At 36.6% G+C, this 25,246-nt stretch overlaps 2 protein-coding genes across 8 annotated transcripts in view; one reads left to right on the forward strand and one right to left on the reverse strand.

Moving 5' to 3' along the window:
• The first annotated feature begins 2,578 nt into the window (after positions 1 to 2,578).
• The window catches only part of LOC134665398 (muscle-specific protein 300 kDa), a 204,405-nt gene continuing 181,737 nt past the window's right edge, over positions 2,579 to 25,246 (forward strand). For all 7 annotated transcript variants that reach the window (XM_063522347.1, XM_063522371.1, XM_063522355.1 and 4 more), the window contains exon 1: positions 2,579 to 2,739. The gene's annotated coding sequence lies outside the window, so the exon portion shown is untranslated. The remainder of the gene's footprint in view (positions 2,740 to 25,246) is intronic.
• LOC134664296 (uncharacterized) lies at positions 22,023 to 24,196 on the reverse strand. Its single transcript, XM_063520896.1, has 2 exons — positions 24,046 to 24,196; positions 22,023 to 22,789 (listed from the first exon to the last, which is right to left on the reverse strand). The coding sequence occupies exons 1-2, from the start codon at positions 24,194 to 24,196 to the stop codon at positions 22,023 to 22,025; spliced, it is 918 nt and encodes a 305-aa protein (XP_063376966.1).

A 25,246-nucleotide genomic window follows, 5' to 3' on the forward strand; every position in this document is an offset into this window, starting at 1 on the left:
TTTCATTGCATGTTTGAGAAAAGCACTATACATACCTCGGCGGGAAATGGGGTTGCCCGCGCTCAGACCTATCCGGCCTCGCTTCGCTCGGCCGTCTATATGTCTTCGGCCGGCAACCCCTTTCGTCCCGGCCTCTGTAGTAATGTACTATAGTTCAAGCGAGAATCGTTTAAGAATAAGAAAAAGAATAAGAATTATTTATTGCCACACACATACAAGAAAACAAAAACGATAAAAACAAAACAAACAAAAAAAAAATTCACATGTTGAACAATACGTGTTGAACCAGCAACAATGAAATTAACATAGATTGACATTAATCGTTCTTATGTCATAAAACTTACACATAAACAACCAATAGTGTGACAATACCAATAGGCATGGACTCAGCATTTGCCATAGAAGTAGCATCCTATAGAAGTGGTATACGCGTGCCTCCGTGAGGGACAAAACATACGCAAATGCAACACTGTGATTGGTCGAATTCATTTGTTGCCCACCATTATCAATACTAAAAAAAAGGTGGGGAACAAATAAAATGTGAGACTGTGACAAGGACAAACAATAATAGCGCTTTCGCTACTACTCCTACTGAAAGATACATAAGACTATCCCGTTCTGTCAGTTATCCCCACCACTCATGCCCAATCCAGTTTAATACTAGATTCATGGCATTTGCTGTGTTACAGACTAGCTGTTACAGCACTGGTTTTCAGTTCACCCCCAATTTCAGTTTCGTTGCTCGAGGTACCTAATATGTTTGGCGGCTGTATCTCGGAGAAACATGTAGGTACAAATTAAATTAATTTAAAATGGCTAGTGGTTGGTTTAGTTTTTATACCAACAAACTAAATTTTAGAAAAGTATTTAACATAGTCAAATATGTACGTACGTAAAAACGAGCCAAGTGAAATCCTGAACTTTAATTACATCCCAAGCGAACTAGAACTTGGCACTCATAGAGATCTTATTCCTTTTTCGGCGAAGTCAACAACGACGCATATTGAACTCGGCTCTCCTTTCACATTATGTGTTTGATGGGATTGGTTTCCAAATGCTTTCACCATGTTTTTCTGTTATAATATTAAAATTCTTAAGCTTGCTTTAAAAAATCGATGATCAATATTTTTCCCCCGCGATTCAATGTATCTACGTCTCTACTCTGTATCTTTAGGTATTTAGATAAAAGTAATTAAACAAAATCTACCCTCAAATGGCTCCTTAAGCCAGTTGAGGGTAGTTTAAAAACATTACACGATCAAATAATGTAGGTTAAAATCAGGTCGTTCAGTGAACAGTGAGTGAGTTTTGTATTTGGTTGGTTAACCAATAAATGTTGTAACTACCCGAAAATGTACAAATTGTTTGTTTACTTTTATTTAAATACCTAAAGATACAGCTAGACTATAGTTTACGGTGCTAACAACGGTAGGTACCTTCCTTTTACCGTGACTTTGATCTCGATTTACGGAATTGCGTTTACGTTCATTTGTTCTTAATTGATGTTGTGTTACTTATAGCTTTATTTTACGGCTTGCTAGAATCAAGAGAAACAACTCTAATGACTATCATGTCATGAAAGATGTTTGAACGCCGTTTGAAATGTCAGGGTGGGTAAACGAACCTGATTAATATTTGCTAATAAAATGCCTGGTCACCTGGTGCAAATGGTGCAATAAACCCATTTGCATTTCTTCTGTGATAATTTCTCATGTAAACTTTAGCATAGTCTAAAATATTGTTATTAGGGGAATAAATCCTCCGTTTCTTCTTCATCCTCTGTGACCCCTCCCCTCATTTTAGTAGGACCATGGTCACTATAAAATGTCTGTTCAATATTACATAATAAATAAATAACCCATGTCCTGTAACAAGCAGTTTTTGACCTACATATAAAATTATTTTCACCACACCAACCCGAAGCAAATATTAAATGTAAAATATCAAACAAAATCAAACCAAATCAAATCCAAATTAATGTTATTAAATATTGATCATCCAAAATCATCATTTAAAAGTCAATTCTACCAGCAAACATAAGAAAACAATTCAAAATTTGCATTTGATTACTTTGCCTCACATGTGGATAAAATGCAACTTTGCTATTCGTTTTTGAAGTGCAAAGTAATTCTTTCCGAGCTGGTGTGGTGAAAAATCATTTGTTATGTATAGCTGTCATCATATGGGTCGCACTAAACAACTTTTAGTATGAGGCCAACAACTAATACGAAAAAAAATCAGCTGCTACATAAATTTTGGCGAATCATATGCCAATATTTTCCATGGAAATACTTGTATTACTTATATCCCAAGTTCTGTTCTAGGACCTTATAATTAAAAATATATAAAAAATAAAGCAGCTATATTCCCAAAAAAGTTTATAGTGCCAATCCGATCATCAAGCAAAAATTCACAATCCTCAATAAAAAGCTGTAATTGCTATATATAAACAGGCGGAGACCGCATCTCAGACTCGGATACGGTTTATACGATGTACTCACTGCTATATAAAACCAGGGAGAGAGCCAAAATCTAAATTTAAAGGCCGAAAGGAGCCGAGCGCCGCCGAACCGCCCGCCCGCCTCAGTCCATCGCCGACTGCCGCCCCGACATTTCCAAACGTATCGCGGTAACCGTTAACGTAAACGGCAAAAAACTTCCGAACACCGAAGTGAAGTGAATTGAAAAGTTTGGATTTTCCAGTGCAGTGCCAGTGTGGTGTTTTGTTGTTAGTTACCGGTAACTACTTTTTATTTATTTTGATTTATTAATGACTAGCAAACTTTCGATAACTCTATGGAAGCCCGGATTAAGTTTCAATATGTCCGCCTTCCAGAATATTTTTTCCGGTTGCCAGTATCAGTACTCAACTTTGTAGCGGCATGTCTTATAACTTTATTTATAAATGTTTTAATACTATCTAAAGAAATAGAACGCTATCCGGCGGCTATTTCTTGTAAGGCATGTGCCGGTTTTTCCTAACCTCAAAATTAACATCCTGTAACTTTTGAACTTGTATATTGTGTTGGCCACGTTTTCTTATTTCAACTTAAAAAATACACAATAAACCACAATTTTTGTATTGTTTTCATTGCACAATTAGAAATTTCGCTATTGTATCTACTCTCTTAGTAAATGGGTAATAAGAGCGTTCCATGCTTTGCTTTTTTTTATGCTTACGTTTTCTGTGTGAAATAGTAAATGTTATGTAAATTGTTTACTTGTGTTATTTTATTTTTAATAGGTATAGCTTAATAATAGTGACTTTAATGACCTGGATTGAGTTTTTTTACAGTGCTTTCTTCTATCTATTCTTTATTATTTTTCAGAACATTTGTTATTATAGCGTATTTAAGCGTACCATAATTTCGAAATCCAATTTTATTATTGTACCTTCGTTTTTGGGTTATTCGATTTCAGTTGCTTTCGTATCAAATTCTTTGAAAAGGGTAAATTTCTACTGCATTGCTTGTTAGTTTGTCGGTGTTTTCAATATTTTCTTTTACCTTTCCGCATTGCGTTATGCCTGGTTAAGGCCCAGTGCGGCGCGGATGCTGCCTTATTGATCTGGACTCGACTTTTCCAATTGCTGACTCTCTATTTATAGGAATTACGAGTACCGCATTAGCTTTTTTATAAATTATATTCCTTTAATACTGAAAGCATATAGATGTTCGATGTTAATGTCTATTTAAATTAAGCATACCTACTTATGAAACTGTTCGTCAGTAAGCCTAAACGCAACAATAAGCCCACAACATTGCGTATCGATTCTTATCGACCCTTTTCAATTAAATCCCGATTTAGTTGTTGACGCTTCTCGCGGTGTGTAGGGCGGTTATTCACATCGATAACCAAACATTTTTCTATAAGCGGACCAGAATACCCCCGAACTTTGATTGAACAAAGCTCTTATTCATATATGGCTTTTATTAGGGCTCAACTTAAACAAAGGACACGCATAGTAAAAAAAGCCGGGCAAGTGCGAGTCTGATTCGCGCACGAAGGGTTCCGTACCATAATGCAAAAAAAGGCAAAAAAAAACGGTCACCCATCCAAGTACTGACCCCGCCCGACGTTGCTTAACTTCGGTCAAATATCACGTTTGTTGTATGGGATGGGAGCCCCACTTAAATCTTTATTTTATTCTGTTTTTAGTATTTATTTGTTATAGCGGCAACAGAAATACATCATCTGTGAAAATTTCAACTGTCTAGCTATCACGGCTCGTGAGATACAGCCTGGTGACAGACGGACGGACGGACGGACGGACAGCAGAGTCTTAGTAAGAGGGTCCCGTTTTACCCTTTGGGTACGGAACCCTAAAAAAGTATTGCACGAAATAAATGTTGTGAGTTGTGACACAACATTTTGTTGCGATCGATTGATGGATATACCTTATGAATACTTTGTATAATGTATATATAGCACTTGTGTTATTTTCTTAATAAATAGTAATGCTGATCTGACTGAATCATTAATATTTTACAACTCAAACTAGAATCTGGACAGCTGCTTCTTCGAATAAAATGTATCGTAAATCATATTCATCACTGAAAAATCTTGACGAAAATAGGACGTCAATGAGAGTTGCTTTCCTATAATACTTCGTCAGCAAAGTCTTTTTGAGATCCACGTCCAACATTTAATTGTTGCCTATGTTATTTTTCATTGATGCCTTTCGTCACTTCGGCCTTATTTTTCATGTTTACTTATTTATATGTAGAGCCGATAATATATTTCTTTGCGATATGTATTGGTTCAATTTTAATAGATCTGTAGCGCGTATAAAGTATAAACGAATCTCTTGATGTTCGATCTTCAAATCCAGGACACAACGACTGTTCATCTCTGCCACAAGTCACCAGTCCAGGTTAGCGGTATCATACTCTTGTGGCCTTTATCGTCATGTGCTTTTTGCGCGCGGCCCGAGCATATGCCTACTAGTTATCACTAGGTAGTCTTCTGCGCTCGTTTGCCAACTCTGCGATTGATGTAACACGCCAATAACTCGCAAAAATTATCTTCCTCCTTGCATAATAAGTCACGCGATGCCCTAATATCCCGGTTTCTTCCCTTTCTCTTGACATATCGCATGTTGATGTGGAACTGGCGTGCGTATACCAGATTTTATGGATTGATTTGACTCGACTGTCGTGGAAGGGAGGGTAATGTTTGGCATGTATTTTTAATGGATTTTTCTCAAACATGCAATGAAATATTGATGTTATGTTCCTTATAATAGGCTGCGAAGTATGACGTTTCAGGTGCGGCTAGGACAAAAGGTCGTTAATGGAATTTCATACACATCTTGCAGGCCTAGGCCGGCAAAGTCCTCTTTTTTAATTTTCATTTCACAGATATTTGTGACACAGCATCGTGGCATTCATCCATTAAAAAAAACTAGAGGCAGTTATTGCTTTATGGTTCGTAATGACACTCTGCCACTACGCCTATAAAAAAAACAAAAAACAATGTTTGCTATAATTTGCAGTTTTATTTGTATAAAATCAACATGAACTTAATAAATAATACATTCTATAATTTTAAATTATAAATTAACTACACAAATAAAAATATTTAAAATATTTCATCTAAACGTTAGCGGTAAAAAGGTCTACTCAAACACGCGTAGTGATTTTTTTTTATTGTTATGGAGGTAAAGTTGAAAAATATTCATTCTGTTTTATTGGATTTATGGTGCGTTGTTGATTTTTTGACTTTAATATGAGTTCCGACGAAATAATGAAATTAATATTAATTGTAATCGTATGTGTTGGAATTGGCAGCGTAAGCAGAATTGATTTTAAATAACTTGCTGCCTCTGCCGCCAAGTCAAAGACGAAGTATGTATATGGTTGCTTATGGCAATTTTATTATTTGAGAAACTAAGAAAAATGGCTTACAGTTTATTAGAAACAGTTTTGTGGCATATTTTAAATGAATGTAACTACAAATTCGTCAACACTGTGGAAATTATACTTATTTACTCCATGCATAAATCAACGATGTATGTGAAACATGATATCAACATGAAAGACTATGTAAACCTTTGTGACGAAAACGACAGTCAGACGGATACAAGGCGAATCAAAGATACATGAAAATATACGGGTAGTAAAAATACACGACTCGTGTAAAACATACGCGTGATAATGATATAGGTACGAGTTGGTTATATTTTGGGTGTAGTTTACTTTTAGTTTTTTCTATAAATAAAACTTGGGTTTCGTGGATTTTTTATTTTATTTATTTCATTGCATGTTTGAGAAAAGCACTATACATACCTCGGCGGGAAATGGGGTTGCCCGCGCTCAGACCTATCCGGCCTCGCTTCGCTCGGCCGTCTATATGTCTTCGGCCGGCAACCCCTTTTGTCCCGGCCTCTGTAGTAATGTACTATTGATGTCATTTCTACCTATGCATGTAATGTACAGCCGTGAATTATGGCATAATGCATTGTATATATTTTATTTGAGTCAGTAATTAAAACTTCTTTATTTTTCTTTGGGGTAAAATTTTCCTGCAACTGGCGTGTGTGAGTGTCTAAAGAACGAGTAAACGAATGGTTTTAAATCTAGTAATTATAGCCGCAGATACTTGTCCGATTTCAAAAATATGTTTTGGTTTCGAGTTTCTCGCTGTTATTTATTTTATTTCTATAGGTACCATACTTGTTTGTGCCACCGAAATGCAGTGAATTATGTCAAATAAAGATCGTATACTATATTTTATTTTAAAATTAGTATGAGACAGTTAGTCATTCAACTCATTTGTCATTCGAATTACGCTTTACGACAAAAGCGTATGGTGACATCCTGCGACGTTGCGTGCTTTTATGTTGTAAATAAAAATATCGTTTGGATGCTACCGTGTATCATAATTTTTCGTTTCCTGTTACTGAAGTACCTATACTGCCATGCAATTCAGAAATTCAATAGTTGATTACAGACTATGTATTTATGCTTTGTTACCAGTGGCGAATTTGCAGTGTTGGCCGCCCTAGGTAGGCCCCAGGGCCCCCAGGCGCTGTAGTAACTACTAGCCGTCCCTTTCCCACCACCTATCTATAGACTACCGCCCCTAATATTTTGCCGCTTTAGAGGGCCTACTGCCGGCCTAGCCAAGGTTACAATCGCTATCGCTTCGACAACGAAAACCATTATGTCTCTCTATCACACTTCCATATTAGTGCGACGGTGACAGTTGCGGTTCGATCGCTACGGAGCGTAAGCGATCGGCATCTTGGCTACGCGGCCTGGGCCTTAGGGCAAATCCGCCACTGTTTATTACAATTTCTGTCAAATCTGAAAGTTTTGTTTTGCTAGTGAAGTTAACTAATTATCTGGGGCATTAGGATTGCCCAAAAACAAGATCCAGAATCGCATAATGACGTTTTAAACTAACCTTGCCCTCGTGACTTAAATCTTCTTATTTTTAACGTAAGAACGAAGGTAATGTTCTTGTGGCAGCGTTCCAGGGCGCTAACCCAAAGTAAGGTTTGCACTAACCAACTGACGTAGGGAGTGTAATTTTTTCAGTTGACGTATATGTGTGTGTAGTTATGTTATGTATGTCTATTTCCTCAGACGTAAACGGTTTGATAGATTTTGGGCATGTGAGGTATAAGATACGTCTCAGTTGTGGGTGGGTGAGAGTGAAGCTTAAAAGTAGCTACTTACCTTACCGATTATCGGTTTTTTATAGGTAAGTAGCTAGTACATTTTGTTTTTTTGAACTCCGTTAATTTCAGGGGTGCAACGAAAGGTCGGTTACGTAAGCGACTAAAGGGTATTCCTTGAGCTTAAATTAAGTAACTTTCTCAAAGACATCGGTATTCTAATGGACTCCATTTTGGAGTTACTTGATGAATAATTTAGTCTTATCTGATAAAGCCCTTTACATGCGAGTACTTTTTGCCTTAGGATCTGTTTACACTTTGCTTAGTGTTTAGTAAGAGTTTTAAACATTTCCTAATAAACGCAAGTACCTACTATCTCTATCTCGGACGATCGATGTTCATTATATTATGTCATAGTTTTCAATTGTTTGGTAGAGTTAAATGTAATGCCCGTGTTACGACAACACTATACGTATGCCGCAATTAATTACTTTTTATGAAAAATAAAATATGTAAATAGACATTTTCGATAATTAACTATGCCATTTCGTTTCCTTAAATATACTTACTTACTTAGCCATACCTTGAAGTTAACGGAATTCAATTAAAACACCCTGAATATATATACTGTGTGTGCACATGTATATTTATTTATAGGTACTTTTAAGCTTTTAACTAACTAAGCAGTTATAACGAGCACTAAGAAATTTCTAAAGTGTGGTCCAATCCGGCACCCGGCACCGCCCTTTATGTCGTCCGTGAATAAGCATACGCTGCTAATTTAAGTGCCTTTGTATGTATATATCACACATGTAACACATAGTTTCGGTGTCCCTATAATTTTCCTGCGCCGGAACACAAATTTTCTCTTTTATGACTGCGTTTATTCCCTTCTGGTGGTTCGCTTTCCCCGCCATATTGCTAACCGAGTATTGTCTACTACAAACGAACGTTAAATCGAGGGACAATAGAGTTATTTAGAAAACGACAAGCTTTTACTGCTTATAGTTTTGTTATTGTCCAAGGGGCCCACAAATTGGTATTCTGTGGGCCCCTAGAGCTTTTAGGATCGTAGGTACTAGGTTTTGTAAATAATAATAATTAGAATACAAGGATTCGTATTTACAATATTTACGCATGTACTCGTATTGCAATATTTTGTCAATTCTACCTCATGCCATGAAAAATAAATTGATTATGATTAGACCGGTCATCAGTCAGCATCGCCATTCAAATAGGGCATTTTAAATTATTCACGTGAAATATGAATAATTTTCGTATTTAATCAAAATGATTTACGTGTATTGTCCAATTCCATTTGCAAAGAGTACAGATTCTTGTTGTTAAGCTCTCGCTCGTTCTCGATTCGTCATCAAATGTATTCTTCCAGGCCTATAGTAGCCGCAATACCAACTGGCGACTGGGGGCTTATAATGTTATCTCTTTCACTCTTGGTGGGTCTCAACAAGCGTAAAAGAGATAGCGTTATGACCCCAGTTTCCAGTTGGTATTGCGGCGAGTATAGGCATCCAGAAAAGATTCCATCATCAAAACGTTTAGTCAGTCAAGTTACGTCAATACGTTTTTTCATCATTAGTCAAACGTCGTTCTAGAGAAGCTAGATCCATTCGATTCTCTAATTTTAGAGCTGCAACTCTAGCGTTAATCGACGAATTTAGCTCAAAGTAAAAAAAAAACTTGTCTTAATGTTATCTGCATGATTTATTGCGCTAGCAATGTGGCGTACTCGTAGGAGTGAATTGTTTGAGTTTGAGGTTTGATGGTCGCCGAATTGTGCTTTGTGACTGCAATTTGCACACGAAGTAGACAAGGTATCAGAATGTGCAACCAAATACGAAGATAATTCCTAGGTTTTATTACTAACTAGCGACCCGCCCCGGCTTCGCACGGGTTACACAAAACTTTAACAAATTATACACCTGAACCTTCCTCACGAATCACTCTATTGATAGGTGAAATCCGCATGAAAATCAGTTTAGGAGTTTTCAAGTTTATCGCGACATACATACACGCAGACAGACGCGGCGGGGGACTTTGTTTTATATGGTGTAGTGAAGGTCGAAATTGGTTAATTTATGCGTCAATCGTTTGTGATAATTAATAAATAAATAAATATTATAGGACATTCTTACACAGATTGACTAAGTCCCACAGTAAGCTCAAGAAGGCTTGTGTTGTGGGTACTCAGACAACGATATATATAATACTTAAATACATAGAAAACACCCATGACTCAGGAACAAATATCTGTATCATCATACAAATAAATGCCCTTACTGGGATTCGAACCCAGGACCATCGGCTTCGCAGGCAGGGTCAGACCGGTCGTCAAACCCAAAAAAAAAAATGTTTATTTATTTAAAAATAATAATGTTTATTTATTTAACGAAACTTCCGCTAACGAGCATATATAAATGCGACAAACTATTTAAAAGTAGGATATACTCGTGCCTGTCATGCACATCAATTAGATTCACATCTCTCCTGTAAACATACCCAAAGTTAAGGACTATTATAAAAGCTTAATTTTTGGTCAAATTCCACACAAACAATTATTTCTATTTTGTGATGAAATTACTTAAATGCAGACTGCTGTTAGCTGTTGCGGATTGTTGGCAGTAATGAAAAGAAAACATTTGTTTTACAATCTGTGCATGATTCACCTACACTTTTATAGGTACATTTCTCATCTACGAATTTACAATGCAGCAATGATACGTAACATGCCAGCCATTATCCTTAGACTGTTATGGCATAGCACTAAAAATGACGAAAGATTATGATGGAACAGTCAGATACAATAAAAATGTTTGCTAATCGTTGTGGGCGTGCGCGTGGGCAATAGGCATGCAGCAACAAACTGAAATGCGCTGAAATAGATTCGATCATTGACGTATATCTCAGGACTGGCCTTACAAGAAATAAGAATGGGGCATGAAAGGGCCAGTACAGCGATATGACGCTACAACGCGATTGGTTGATGACTTCGCATCACGCAAGCGTTTGGTCGCAACTAGTCGGGTTAGAGTTCACGATTGGCTCGAATTCGTGACACCGCTGAACTATAGTACCATTTTTAGTGCCCGTAAGGCCCATCCTGAGATATATCACGCAATGGATTCGATAGGTATTATAGGGAAAACAACCGGTCAGAAAATGGGGCTGTTTTTACATACAATGAACACCGTTTCCAAGGAGTGAGTCAGAATCAGAATTGGTATACCTACTTACTTTGTGTACATTTTAAAAGAAAACTTACCCACATTTTGCAAATATAGAGGGTCTTTAAATAAAGTAATCGCTCCAAAACATTTGAAAATCTTATGGAGAAAGTCTTTAAGAATTGAATTTTATATCATCGTAATAGTAATAACTCAAAATTTAAAACACACACACAGTTAACAGAATTATTATTTATTACAATGTCATATCACTGTCATCACTGTCATCAGGCTCCTGTTTCACCAACGTGACAGGTGCGACGAATTGTAAAATCACTGTTGCTGACGTCACAGGCATCCATGAACTACGGTTACCGCTTACACTACAATTGTCACGAAATTCCGACGTATAACTCATTACCTGTCAAGAATTACCTACAATTCTTCTAAATCTTTGACAATTGTCAGAAACTTCGCAGGAGAAATATCAGTTTTTTTCCGATATAATAAAGTTTGTTACCATTACCCGTGCTACATTTGTTGTATGTCTTCTATTGAGAAACCTTGGGAAATTTTGTTTTATTTTTAGGGAAAAAGTTAAGAATTTCTTAATAACATTCCTGACAAGTTACAACTGTATTCACAAAATTTTAGAACAAATTTATTTATTACAACGTTCAAAGGAAGCACTATAAAAGTTCAGAAGTTAAAGCCATATTTTCGGAGTTTTTAATTCAACTTTAAGCAAACCGAAAACTTAAAAAGAAAAGTTTACAAAAATACGTACATGTGTAGGAAAAGAAATTAACTGTGAGATCCTCGTATTTCAGCCCGTACAAGATTAGCACATTGAGCTTTATTGCTTAATATAAAAGTCCAGTTTTAAATAATTAACCTGCTTATGATACGTTATGACTAAAGTTCTTTGGTGAATAACATTGTCCGTCGCACATGACGTCAGGCCGTTACGCGTTACGCTGTCTCGAATTTATAATTTATTCCCCACCTCAAAAAGTGCTCAGCGCCGCTAAAGAAGTTTCCACTTCAAAAAAACTAAACCTTTGTTTCGTCTGTGCTACGTCAGGGCGAAAAGCGATTACCTATCATCATGTGCTCCTGTCCATCATATCGCCAACTCTGTAAAGCTTGGCATCCATAATCATGGATTACACAACATCATGTTGGCACGCTTGGAGATAAGCCAGGATGGGTGCATTGTCCAAACACTGGTTTTTTACACCAAAAACCGTTTGGCTGGCGGCCACGGCCGTGTGACAATACAGAGAAAACGGCGCCTTACGCCATTTGGCGTTTACTCCATTCTTATTGTTATTTCGGTGACCGGTTTACATGCAAAGACATAAGCGACTATCGTCACGAAGTTCGGCTGGACGTATGTAATTATGGATTGGTCATGGCTAAAAGGGTTGTTGACTTAACATTAAATGTTGCGTAATGTTGATGAAAATAAATAATTGGGAAGATTGAAGGGATTGTGGCAGTGAATGTTGTCGGTTTACGCACCTTTAAACTCGTACTGAGCTTACTGTCCAATTAGTTGCCTTACGAAATGCGAAAAAGCTAACCTCAACCACAGCACAGTTTAAAAACCGTATAAAAGGAAAACATCGTGAGGAAACCGGACTAATCCCAATAAGGCCTAGTTTACCCTCTGGGTTGGAAGGTCAGATGTGAAAACTGCCGGTAGATAACTTAATGAAACCAAGAACCCCAAAGTATAAAGTTATTTTATTGTACTATATATTAATTTACAATTAGGTATACATTAAAATCAAGTGATACAATCGCAATTCTAGTAGAGTGTGGACGATGTTCTCGTGTCGAGTGCCAACCCCGCAAGAGAGCGCGCACCGTCGTGCAGACCGGTTTTATTCAACGGAGTGGCGCCCTCTGTCGACCGGAACCACCGCTTACGCGCCATACCGCCACCGGAAGCTGCAGTCAGTGGCATTTCTTGATTGTTGCCAACACGGTCATGCTGCACGGTGTCAGCGCCTGACACCACACATGCCAATAATATGACTCTGAAACATATTATGGAATGTTAAAAATTACATGTGTTATTTTAATGAAACAGTGATGAATGGTCGTTACATGTTTGTAATCTTGTTTTGCGTATGAGCCAACTATCGCTATATCGAACACCGAACCCTCGCACCCAAAGAGCAAATGCTTCACTTGAGAGACCGAGTTGATTCAGTAGCACCACCATAGCTGCTTAATTTTGCATATGCATGTTTAGAGTTTCATACACACCTAAAGAGCGAACCGCTTCACTTAAGCATATCATGAACACTCCAAACACACATATCGTATAACTGTCCCATACGCAAAACAAACTTTTTCAAATTAATACGTATTAATGTATCAAATAAAATCGTTATATAGTTAACCTGTTTTTTTTTTCGTAATTATGTACCTGTATTAACAAAATTAAAAAACTGCATTGAAATTTAAATTTATTTATTGGACTTGTTACTTAAAATATTATAGATTAGCGGATATAATACCTATTTATGCCAACACGGAATACTCACAAATCTCACAATAATTATTCAGAAGCCCAATCATCGATTTTAATCCATGGCTTCATATTTTCGGCTGCTGCCGTGCCCGTATATTTCTTATTACTACGTTCAGACCCTCGTAGATCAGTCACCTCATATCGATCATTGCCTAGTACGCTTTTTATTTGAAATGGCCCTTTAAAAATTGGCATCAATTTTGTACTTTGCCCTTCGTTATTCTTACTCTGAATCTTGATAAGTACAAGATCACCAATTGAATATCTTCTTGCTCTTACTCTCGAATTGTCAAACCTCGTTTTCTGACTAATTGCACTGGCTTTTAGATGTTCATCCACATTCTTACGCAAATTGGTCACATCCATTAAGTCCCCGTTATCAAGCTCTAATCCTATAATACTATCTGTATCGGTTCTCAAGCGGTACCCAAAGAAAACTTCGCTTGGAACAGCTTTTGTGGTTTTGTGAATTGTACTATTTAAGCCCTGTTGTAACGCCGTAACGTACTGATCCCAACAATCCTCATCGCTATTGGCACCTAAGGTTCTCATGGCATCTAGAATGGTTTTATTGAATCTTTCAACTTGACCATTGGAACGAGGCATACCGGTTGCAACTGTATGCAGACGAATATTTTTAGACATACAATATTGCGTAAAATCTTTGGAAGTAAACGCCGTACCAGCGTCACTTATAATACGCCTGGGATTTCCAAAATGCTTATAAATTTGATCTAACTCGGTTATTACTTCAGCTGAATTCGTTGTTTTTACTGCAGATATAAAAACGAATTTGGTAAAAGAGTCTACCATGACTAATAAATACTTATTGCCGCATTTTGATTTTACAAAGGGGCCTAAATGGTCGACGTGGAGCGTATGGAATGGCTGGGCATATTTCGGTAAGGGATACAACTCTCCTTCTTTGGGACCGCCTTTTATTTTATAATAGATGCAATTGATACAGTTTTTAATATATTTTTTTACTGTATGTCGTACTCTTGGGAACCAGTATAAGCTTTCGATACGCTCCACCGTTTTATCTACCGAAAAATGACCCAAATCGTCGTGGTTACTTTTTATAATCTGCCAGACACAGTTTTTCGGTACCACCCATCGACGACCTCGGGTTGTTCTTCGGTAAACTTTGTTACCTAGCATTTCATATTTACTAAAAATATCCCTATTTTCCTCGGCCTGTCCTGATTCCAATATCGCTTTAATTCTAACTAACTCCGGATCCTGTAATTGCACAGACATTAACCAATCGGCCTCTGTTATAGATAGCACTACTTCCGATTCGTCTCTCTCGCCAGATGGTACCGGATTTCGACTTAGCGCGTCAACATGCTGCATACGCGAGCCCTCCCTATGCTGTATTTCAAAAGCAAATTCTTGTGTTAGCAATACCCATCGTGCGATACGAGGAATTATTTCTTTTTTTGTTAGCGCATATCGAACAGCATTGCAGTCCGTGATAATTTTAAATGGAGAATCCAGTAAGTAAAGCCTAAACTTTTGTAATGACGCAATAATCGCAAGCAGTTCAAGTTCAAAAGAATGATAACGTTTTTCATCCTCTGAAGTTTGCCTACTATAATAATGGATGGGTTTTTCGCCTTCATCAGTCACTTGCATAAGAATGCCAGCTACACCCTCTCGGCTAGCATCCGTATACAAAATTTTCTCTTTTGACGGATCAAAAATGGACAGAACATTGCCAGAGATCAATTTCTCTTTTAAAGTGAGAAATGCTTGTTCATGAATGTTTTCCCACACCCAAACAGAATCTTTTTTCAGCAACCTCGTCAAAGGTGACGATATCATTGCAAAATTCTTAATAAATTTTCGGAAATAACTTGTTAACCCCAAAAATGAGCGAAGTTGGTGAATATTTTTGGGTGTTGGAAAGCATTTCACCGCTTCTAATTTGGCATCACTAGGCATAACTACGTTTGGCTTAATTTTGTAACCCAGAAACTCAATTTGTGTTTTAAAAAAATGGCATTTTTTTAAATTAAGCGTTAATCCATTTTTACGAAAAATCTCTAGAACTTCCTCAAGTAATTTGAGATTCTCTTCGACTGTTTTGGTAACTAAATATACATCGTCCAGGTAAACAATAACATTCCCAAATCTCAAATTTCCTAACACCTTATTCATCATTTCCTGAAAACAGGACGGACCATTGACCAAACCGAACGGGAGCCTTAGAAATTCATAGTGACCATCTTCCGTAATAAAAGCAGTTTTAGGTATTGATTCTGAACTCATTAATATCTGGTAGTATCCACTTTTTAAATCGAGACTGGTAAAACACTCATTTCCTTGTAACCTATCCACTAAATCTTCAATCCGGGGCATAGGATATTTGTTTTTCACTGTGACCTTGTTTAAAGCGCGATAATCTATGCAAAGTCGCTTTTCTCCATTTTTCTTATTTACTAACAGCGCGGGACTCGCATAAGGAGAATCACTATGTCGCACTATATCGTTAGCTAATAACTCATCGACCATATCCCGAATAACCTGCCTATCAGATGGAGACGATCTAAAAGGTCTACACTGAATTGGACGCGGATCTGTTACATTGATAACCATTTCATGATTATTGGCTTTGCCTAATTCCTTCACATTCCTGGCTATACAATCACTATATTTTCGAAACAATGTCATTAATTCTGCATGGTTCGAATCGGCATCAAGTTCAGTCTCACCAATACTATTGCAAAATTCATTTAACGTTTTAACATAATCAAACTTTAAAACTTCACCTATCCGAGAGTACATCAAGTCGGGCCGTTCCGTCACATTCCGTCCAATCAAAATGTCACAACCTACCAGATCATCCATTATGTAAAACTCCACATTGTTTATTTCGACAGAGTCAAGTTTTAAATTTGCCTTCAAAACAGTGGTAACAATTTTTGACGAATGTTCTTTATACCCGTTCAAAGTCACTGGCGAGGGCAACTCGGCTGTCTGTAAACAATGTTTCGTTACTAATGACTTAGACCAGCGGTGGAACAAAAATGGGTTTTGATAACATTAAAGTTTTTTCTTTTTTGATATGTTATTGTAAGCATGTTAAATAACATTCATGTAAAAAGTTAGAAAATTTTAGGTGGAGCGTTCGGCCATATTTAAATATTTCAATTTTTGCTAAATAACTATGTAAATATAAAATTAAAGTTACAAAAAACTTTAACATATTCAATAACACTTTAATTTATTTACAATATTCGGTTTTTAGAAATCTGGAACAGCTGCTTTCTGGTCAACGTAAAAACACGAATTATTATGTAAATACAGAATTAGAGTAGCTGATATTGCAAAATTACGATATTACCTATCAACTTAGTATACATGTAAAAAGTTAGAAATGTAGACAATGTGCTTGTCTAGATATTGATTTCTGGTTAAGCAGTATAGCCAATATTGAATTAAAGTTTGTAGAGTTAATATTACACGGTCATAATAAAGATCTTACTTCTCACACAAAAGATTAGAAATATAAAATCACGGCGACACTAAATACTGATACGTAAGTATGCATTCCGAGCTTATATTAAGTTACATTTCAAACGCGCGGCGTTTTCGCGCGCCGCGCTGTGCGCCGGGGCAGGAGGCAGCGATCGACGGTCGCGGGCTAGCGTTTAGCGCGGTGACCTTAAAAATACGCAAAGCGTTTATAAAATTATTAACAATGGTAAATAGTTATTTTACACAGTACACTAATGGAAACTTACCTTCCCTTATTTATTTCTATATGTACTAGGGATTGCCCGCGGTTTCGTTTACGTAGAATTCGTTATCGTGTTAAGTATAGAAATAATAGATACATTTGAAAATTATTTTAGGTGCATTGTCATACAGATAACTACCCTTGTTAAAGTATTCTTCAAATTCAATACACAGGTGTCATTTCAATATAATTTTGCGTAATTTGGCGCTTTTAGGTTATAAATGACTAGCGACATATATTTTTTAAGAGCGATCATCTCCGATAATATTTTATTTACTTTATCATAAAATCAATTTCAAACTAACGTTATTCAATATTTATCATTTTAAAGTCAATATTACCATTAACCAACTGATCCAATTTACCTACGGAAACAACTCAAAATTTGCATCAAATTAAATGCCACTTTTCTTATCCGTTTCGAACAATCAAGAGGGCCTTTACGAGCTGATGTGATGAAAATTTTATTTAACCTTCGTCCCTCGAAACCTTCACTACGCTCAAGGTTCAATTTTACGAACCACTCGCTACGCTCGTGCTTCAATTTTAGAATGTTTGAATTTGTGAATGTACTTCCTGCCTCGCACAGCCAAACTGTGGAATGAACTGTCCGATACGACCTTCAAACCTTAAAAGACCCCCATCTTTAAGGTCGGCAACGCGCTTGCGACCCTTCTGGTGTTACGGGTGTCCATGGGCGGCGGTAATCGCTAACCACCAGGTGATCCGTCTGCTCGTTTGCCTCCTATTTAATAAAAAAAAATGTTTTGCTTGTTTGGGTATCAATATTAGCACGAGCGGTTAATCAACAACTTTTCCCCTTGTAAAACAAATAATTAAGGTAGGTGAAGTGCAGGCATATGAGGCCCGGCGGGTAACAAGGCCCAGCATTCAAAAATAACAGTTGCTCCCTATTATTCCCAATTATTCACAATTTGTACTTGTTGCTAAGAAGGCCCACTGTCAGTGCAGGTAAAAAGGTCCAGTCCCGGGCCTTATTGAACGTATGAGATGAAATATTAGATTAAAATATTTTAAGATAATTTTGAATATTTTTAATCTCTTATTAATAAGGTCGATTTGAAGAAACTTCTATAAAATTATGACTTATAAATAACACTTGCACTGCGTGGGCTGTCAAAATTGCTGCAGACTTTTCTTGGTCTAACTCTAATAATTTATCACTTGCTTTATTGACCTAAAGACGTTTATAGAATCAAAAAGTCTAATAACATTGAGACACTTATACTTTTTAAAGGCAGTAACTATTTACAAGTGACTTTTTTTGTTAATACATAGGTAGGTATTTACGATAGAAGTGCGAAAAATAGATATTTTGCAACGAGTGACAAATTTTAACACACGGCCAAAGGGAGTGTTTTAATGTGCTTATTATAGCACCGGTGTCGTAATGTAGCACCAGATGTACTGTCAAAATTATGTTAAAAGATAATACTTATTTGTTACGAATAAATATTTATACTGTAAAAAATTATCCCACCAAACACATTTTCATGTAAATTGTTGCTAAGACGAAACCATAAGACTCGCACTGTCAAAAAGTTGTCAGATCTCTTGTCGAGCCAAGCTTCAAACTCTACAAGCCCTAACTTCACTAACTCTACACCTTAGTCAAAATATGTGGCTTGGCTGTTTCGCTACCGCCACATGGGCATAAGGTGAAAAATTTATTAAATTCATTATTTTTAGGGTTCCGTACCTCAAAAGGAAAAATACTGAACCCTTATAGGATCACTCGTGTGTCTGGCTGTCCGTCTGTCACAGCCTATTTGCTCCGTAACTACTGCACCAATAAGTTGAAATTTGGTATACACATGTAAGTCTATAACCCAAGAACATACATGTAAAGTAAATAATAGAAATTCAAATAAAGGGGTCACTTTTGAGATGAATGATAAATAGAAGAAAAAAACACTATATCTTGTTATATATCAAATTAAGGGGCTCATTGTGAGAACCTCAGATATATTTTTTCATAATTTTAAAATAAATAGTTTAGAAGTTATTTAAGAAAATACGCAAAAAATTACCATTCCTCCCTCCTCCTCCTCCCCTCCTCCCCCCTTATCTCCGAAACTACTGGGTCTCAAATTATGAAAAAAATACAAATATTAGCTCTTTTCCTATAGATGCCAGAAAAACCTATTAGAAATGTGCAGTCAAGCGTGAGTCGGACTTAAATACCTAGTTTTCCGATCCCTACGGCTTTTTAAAGACATTTTACTCACTTTTCTCTAAAAAAAATATATATTGTTAAAATTGTGTAATGTACGGAACCCTTGGAACGCGAGTCCGACTCGCATGTGGGCGGTTTTTGTATTATACTTACAGTAGTTCTTGTAGAAACGAAACGGCCAAGCCACATACTTTTGGTGTAGAGCTAGTAAAGTTAGAGGGCTTGTAGAGTTAGAAGCTTGGCAAGAGATCTGATAACTTTTTGACAGTGCGAGCCTTATGGTTTCGTTTGGGCAACATTTTACATCAAAATGTTTTTGGTGGGATTTCACTTCTTTTTGTAAGTTGCTTATGACAATCTTCCATGCCCTAATTTAAAGGGTTGGGGGTGATTTACTATTAAAAATCCTGAAATAAGTATCTGGGGGCATCTGTTACACAATGTACTTCTTAATGATTCCCCATATAAACCCTTCACCCCGTAAGGGTAAACTTTGGAATTGAAATCTGCCTTCACCCCGTAAGGGTAAACTTTGAGGTTGAAATCTATTCTATATCCTTCCCCATAACAATACCTATCTACATACCAAATTTCAACTAAATCGGTTCAGCGATTATTGATTCCCCATACAAAATTAAACCCCCTCTTCATCCCCTTAGGGATAAAAAATTTCAAGTTTTTGAATTTATTTGTTGTTTGTGTACTAAAACTATCTTACATACCAAATTTCAGCTTCTAAGAGGACTTCAGGAAGTACCCGGTATTGATGATCATCAAGTGAGTGAGTCAGTGACGAAATCGAAGTTTTTAGATATGAATAAAATCTAAAGTATAAGAGCTATGCAATTGATATCTTAATAAGTCCGAGAACTTTGTTTATCTGGTATAATCCAACCCCAAGTTATGAGGGTTCCAAAAAACGACGAAGCGCTTCGAGAAAAGGTAGATAGTGCCCTTGCGCTTTGCTCGTCTTGGCAGGGGCACTGCCGTGCCCCCAGATGTTAAAAGATGATACTACTGTAACTAATAAAGATTTATGTTTAGTTACCTACTATTTTCGCGTAAACTAGACAATTTTTATATCTTTAGTTATTAAGGCCCAAAATAATTATTTTCACTTATTATAAATAAATCCTCCTGTTATGAAGTATCAAATATTGTTGTTTGTATATGTATAACTCTTAAGTTAAAAACAATACAATCTGTTATTACCTACTGTCAAAATGATTATTTTTTGCGGGATTAAGTAATACACTGCTAGTGTTCAATAAGGCCCATAATAGGACTTTTAAGGTATATTTTCCAAGAGTATCGTAATATTTTTATAACTATTTTGGTATAATGAAGAAACTTAAATAAATGAGAAACCTATTTGAGTGAGTTTTTCATACGTCATATCCTGTTTATTAAAAAAAACCATTTTAATTTAAGGTGGGCTGTATATAGGCATATACGGCCCACACGGAATATACAATAAGGTAAGTGGCCTCACTTACCTTATTGTATATTCAGGATGTATACCGTGTAATATTGAGCAGTTGGTTTATAATATACATATTATGATATTGACCTTGAATAGGACAGGACATGACAATAGGAACCAGAAATAGGTATAGTTGGTCAAACCATTTGTCAGTAAATAAAAATAAAAAACTATATTCATCCTTTTCTTTTGGGTGCTAGTACTAGTGTAAGTAAAGATAGTATGATGATTCTCTCTGTCTATGTTTGAAATGAGACATTCCTTTGACAAACTATGTACCTATAGTAAAAAATAGTTGTGAATATCTTGTACATTTTTATTACAATATTAGTCAAGATAATGAAATATAGCTGGTCAAGCAAATCTTGTTACTAAAAAAAGGCGCAAAACACAAATTTTCTATGGGACGATATCCCTTCGCGCCTACATTTTTCAAATTTGCCGCCTCTTTCTACTGCCAAGATCTGATTGACCAGCTGTAGGTATTTTTACGTAATAAGATATTTTAATTTCACGTAATATCCGCATCTAATTTATATATGTGCACGGTAAACAAACAAATGAATGATAAGAAAAGACAGACAGTGTTACTGAGCGGGAGGTGGGGCGAGGGGCGAAGTTATAGGTAGGCTATGATAGGCTCTCGAGCGCCGTGCCGGCGACTGACGGACCAGCGCGGCGTATGTATGAATTTCGCGCCTTTTTAACTAGATTTTACTATTACAATGCAAGCTACACGCAGAAATTTCTTACTTTCCATAATATGGCTGCGTATATTATTTTATAGTAATAGACTTATTTTTACAGACTCTAATTCAATATTAGATATTATAGGACAAAAAACGCATATTAATTCTAGAGCATATATCTTATTCTTCTAGCTTTTTAGCGTGCCTATTAACTTAAAAAATGAGATATGTTGTTGTGGATTTATTAAACTTTAATTCAATATCGACAAAATAATAAGCTAATTTGTAGTTTGACAAAGAAGCACGTTAAAAAAATTTCTAATAATTTTACATTATAAAGCGTCATACATATTATAAACAATGGAACTTAAACATTGCACTTTAATTCAATATTAAAAAATCATTACTAAAAATATATAAATACCTAATTTATATCTAACGCTCGTTCTAACTTTTCATCATATATTGCAAATATGCTTAAAAATATGTCCCATATCAGATAAGTATCACTTTTTCAACTTTAGAATTATCAAAACTTATAGTGCAAAAATCCGGTCCCACTATTGAGCTAACTGTGATATAATCGAACAGCTACTTCCCGGATCTATGAATGCATCGTGAACCAAAACATTATTTAGAACTACCTTCTTCACGAACTTGTTTCGAGAATTTGAAGATGACACAAATTTTACCTCGGGTTTTTCAGATTTCTGTTCCGTTTTAACATTTTTCTTTCGATTACATGTAGATTCAATATGTCCTCTTATCCCGCAAAACTCACACTTTATGTCACAATGCATTCGCTTATGATTTCCGCCGCATAAGAAACATTTGATTGTTTTACGCGCCTGTGAATTATTCTCGTTTGAAACGGAACCGACAGAACCCGACGCAACCGCTCGACTTGTCGTTGTAGCTACGCTTGCATTACTAGAAGTGTTAACGACAGGTGACTGAACGTGATTTGCCTTTGGAAGTGAAACGTTTGTTTGTTTTTTTGCTTTGTATGTCCGACTATGCAAATAACTTGCGAACTGATCACACGAATTAAATGTATTGGATTCAATATTTCCGTCGCCTATATTTCCGAGAACTATTGAAATGACGTCTTGATCCGAAAAGTTTAAACGTAACCGGTCAATTTTACATTTCTGATCGAAATAGAATTCATACAGAGATTGATTTTCAGCTGGTTTTCGTTCTATTATCTCCTTCAAAAGTTCAAACATGTTCCTTTGAATTTGAAAGCTAACAGACAACCTAGTATGCCAATCAGACCATTTCCATGACGGCCATTGGTGATCAGTGCGTAACAAAGAATATAATACTCACTAGGAGAAGAACGGTAACTCCATACAAAAAAATGTCCCCAACCGTTTATACGTTTATACTAGTGGCGCCGTCTTTGTGTACCAATGGAACTAAAGTTGACAACCGGTTTAGCCTGGCGGGTATTGGTAGGTATACATGTAGTAATTCTCTTGATAAACATATTTGTTATCTTCATATCACGAAATATATGCAAGATGCAAATATTACCCCTTGTTTGTGGTATTATCAATTGATTTAAATAAAAGGCATGTTTATGTTTATAACATTGTATTAATTATTAAAATACACTGAAAACTGGCAACTGGCAACTTAATAAAAAAATAGACATTAATAAAGCGCATTCACAAAGTTTTCAGTATAATACAATTAACATGAGCCGTGCCTACCTATTACACTTTACACACAGATACACTACATTTTACACAGATTTCCAACTTGTATTCCTACATTTCTTCACGGTTAATTAATACGCTTTCCAGATGCGTTATGACTCGGTTCCTTCTGAACCCACTAAAGCTGTAAATTTCACTCTGGCTGCTTCAACAGCCGTTGCTCCGCATTTAGCACATTTTCTATGTGCATTGCTGTAATCCATGTAGGTACAGACTTACAGTCTTAGGTGGTAGTAAGATTTAGTAAATAAAATTTTCGTTATGAACTTTAACCACAGCAGTTGGACAAAGTCATTGACAAATATATTTTTGCATTATGGTGGGTAGACGTACCTACCCTCCATATATTTTATGAACATTGATAAAGACAGTTGGAAGCAAATATTCAATTTTAAAACTTAATCGCGTATAATTAAGTTTTAGGCGTTTTAAGTCCCGTTTTATGATTAATAATATATAAAATTCGTGATAATTTAAATCAGAGTTGGGAGCAATGTTGCTGTAGTAAAATGATTTTATTTTTATTACTCGCAACTTTTTCTCGGAGGCCAACGCACACATAGAAGCTACAGGCGCACACATGCGCACTTATTTGGGGACATAACTTTCTTAGGAAGTGAACAGGCCTTGGTGCGTAACAACGAGTCATACCACACTTTAGCTGAGCCCTTCAGTTTATTCAAAGCCTGATAACGGGTGATCTCGTCAGACCAAGAAAATGTACTTGCGTAAGATTGAATCACTCTAAGCCATGCATTAATGTCATCTTTCAGAGGGTCAAACTCGGGTATAATGTTGTACAAAGTAGGCGTATTGTTGTGACTTACAGTTTCGGGTCCATTTATGCGTAAAGGCTTACTTGACCGATCTAGTTTCCTGGTCTTCTTGCGTTGTGGAGGCAGAGGTGACGGGGTTCGGGCACTCTCACTGTCAGAACTTCTGACGGTACTAGAACTACTGACTGATCGAGCGCGTTTATGTTTACGACTTTTCTTCTTATGCTTCCCCATGACGCGTGGATAAACACTTCTGATGAAAACTGCCGGTAGATAACTTAATGAAACCAAGAACCCCAAAGTATAAAGTTATTTTATTGTACTATATATTAATTTACAATTAGGTATACATTAAAATCAAGTGATACAATCGCAATTCTAGTAGAGTGTGGACGATGTTCTCGTGTCGAGTGCCAACCCCGCAAGAGAGCGCGCACCGTCGTGCAGACCGGTTTTATTCAACGGAGTGGCGCCCTCTGTCGACCGGAACCACCGCTTACGCGCCATACCGCCACCGGAAGCTGCAGTCAGTGGCATTTCTTGATTGTTGCCAACAGATGGCAGTCGCTTTCGTAAAAACTAGTGCCTACGTCAAATCATGGGATTAGTTGTCAAGCGGACCCCAGGCTCCCAGCCGTGGCGAAATGCCGGGATAACGCGAGGAAGAAGAAGGAAGGACGAAATTATAAAAAGTTATTCATATGTTGTATCGTTGTCTGAGTACCCACAACACAAGCCTTCTTGAGCTTACTGTGGGACTTAGTCAATCTGTGTAAGAATGTCCTATAATATTTATTTATTTTATTTTATTCATATGTATTATAAAAAATGGGTTCAATAGGATTATAATATTTATAATAGGTAGCGATATTTAAATTATCATTAAAAGTTATGAGTGCTTAAAGTTTCACATAAAAAAAAATCACATTCAAAACTTACCATTTGTCTGCTAAACAAAATCATAACGGTATTTTCTTCGAAACAACTTCGTTACGAGTATTTGAATGTTTGCATTAGGCCCACTTGCACCATCCCACTAACCCGGGGTTAAGCGGTTAAACCGTTAACGTAGTGTCAAATTGTACTGGTAACCATGGCAACTCCAGGTTTAATCGGTTAACCCCGCGCGGGTTAGTGAAATGGTGCAAGTGGGCCTAATTGTCATAAAATATGGCTCTAATTTTACCAATTTCCGATGAAAAGATGCCTGTTGATTAAATGACAGCCTGCCTATTCAAATGTTCAAATACCGATAGGCTCATGTATAATACACCGAAATAGGTT

This window comes from Cydia fagiglandana, chromosome 1 (assembly GCF_963556715.1).
Source record: "Cydia fagiglandana chromosome 1, ilCydFagi1.1, whole genome shotgun sequence".
Classification (NCBI taxonomy): domain Eukaryota; kingdom Metazoa; phylum Arthropoda; class Insecta; order Lepidoptera; family Tortricidae; genus Cydia; species Cydia fagiglandana.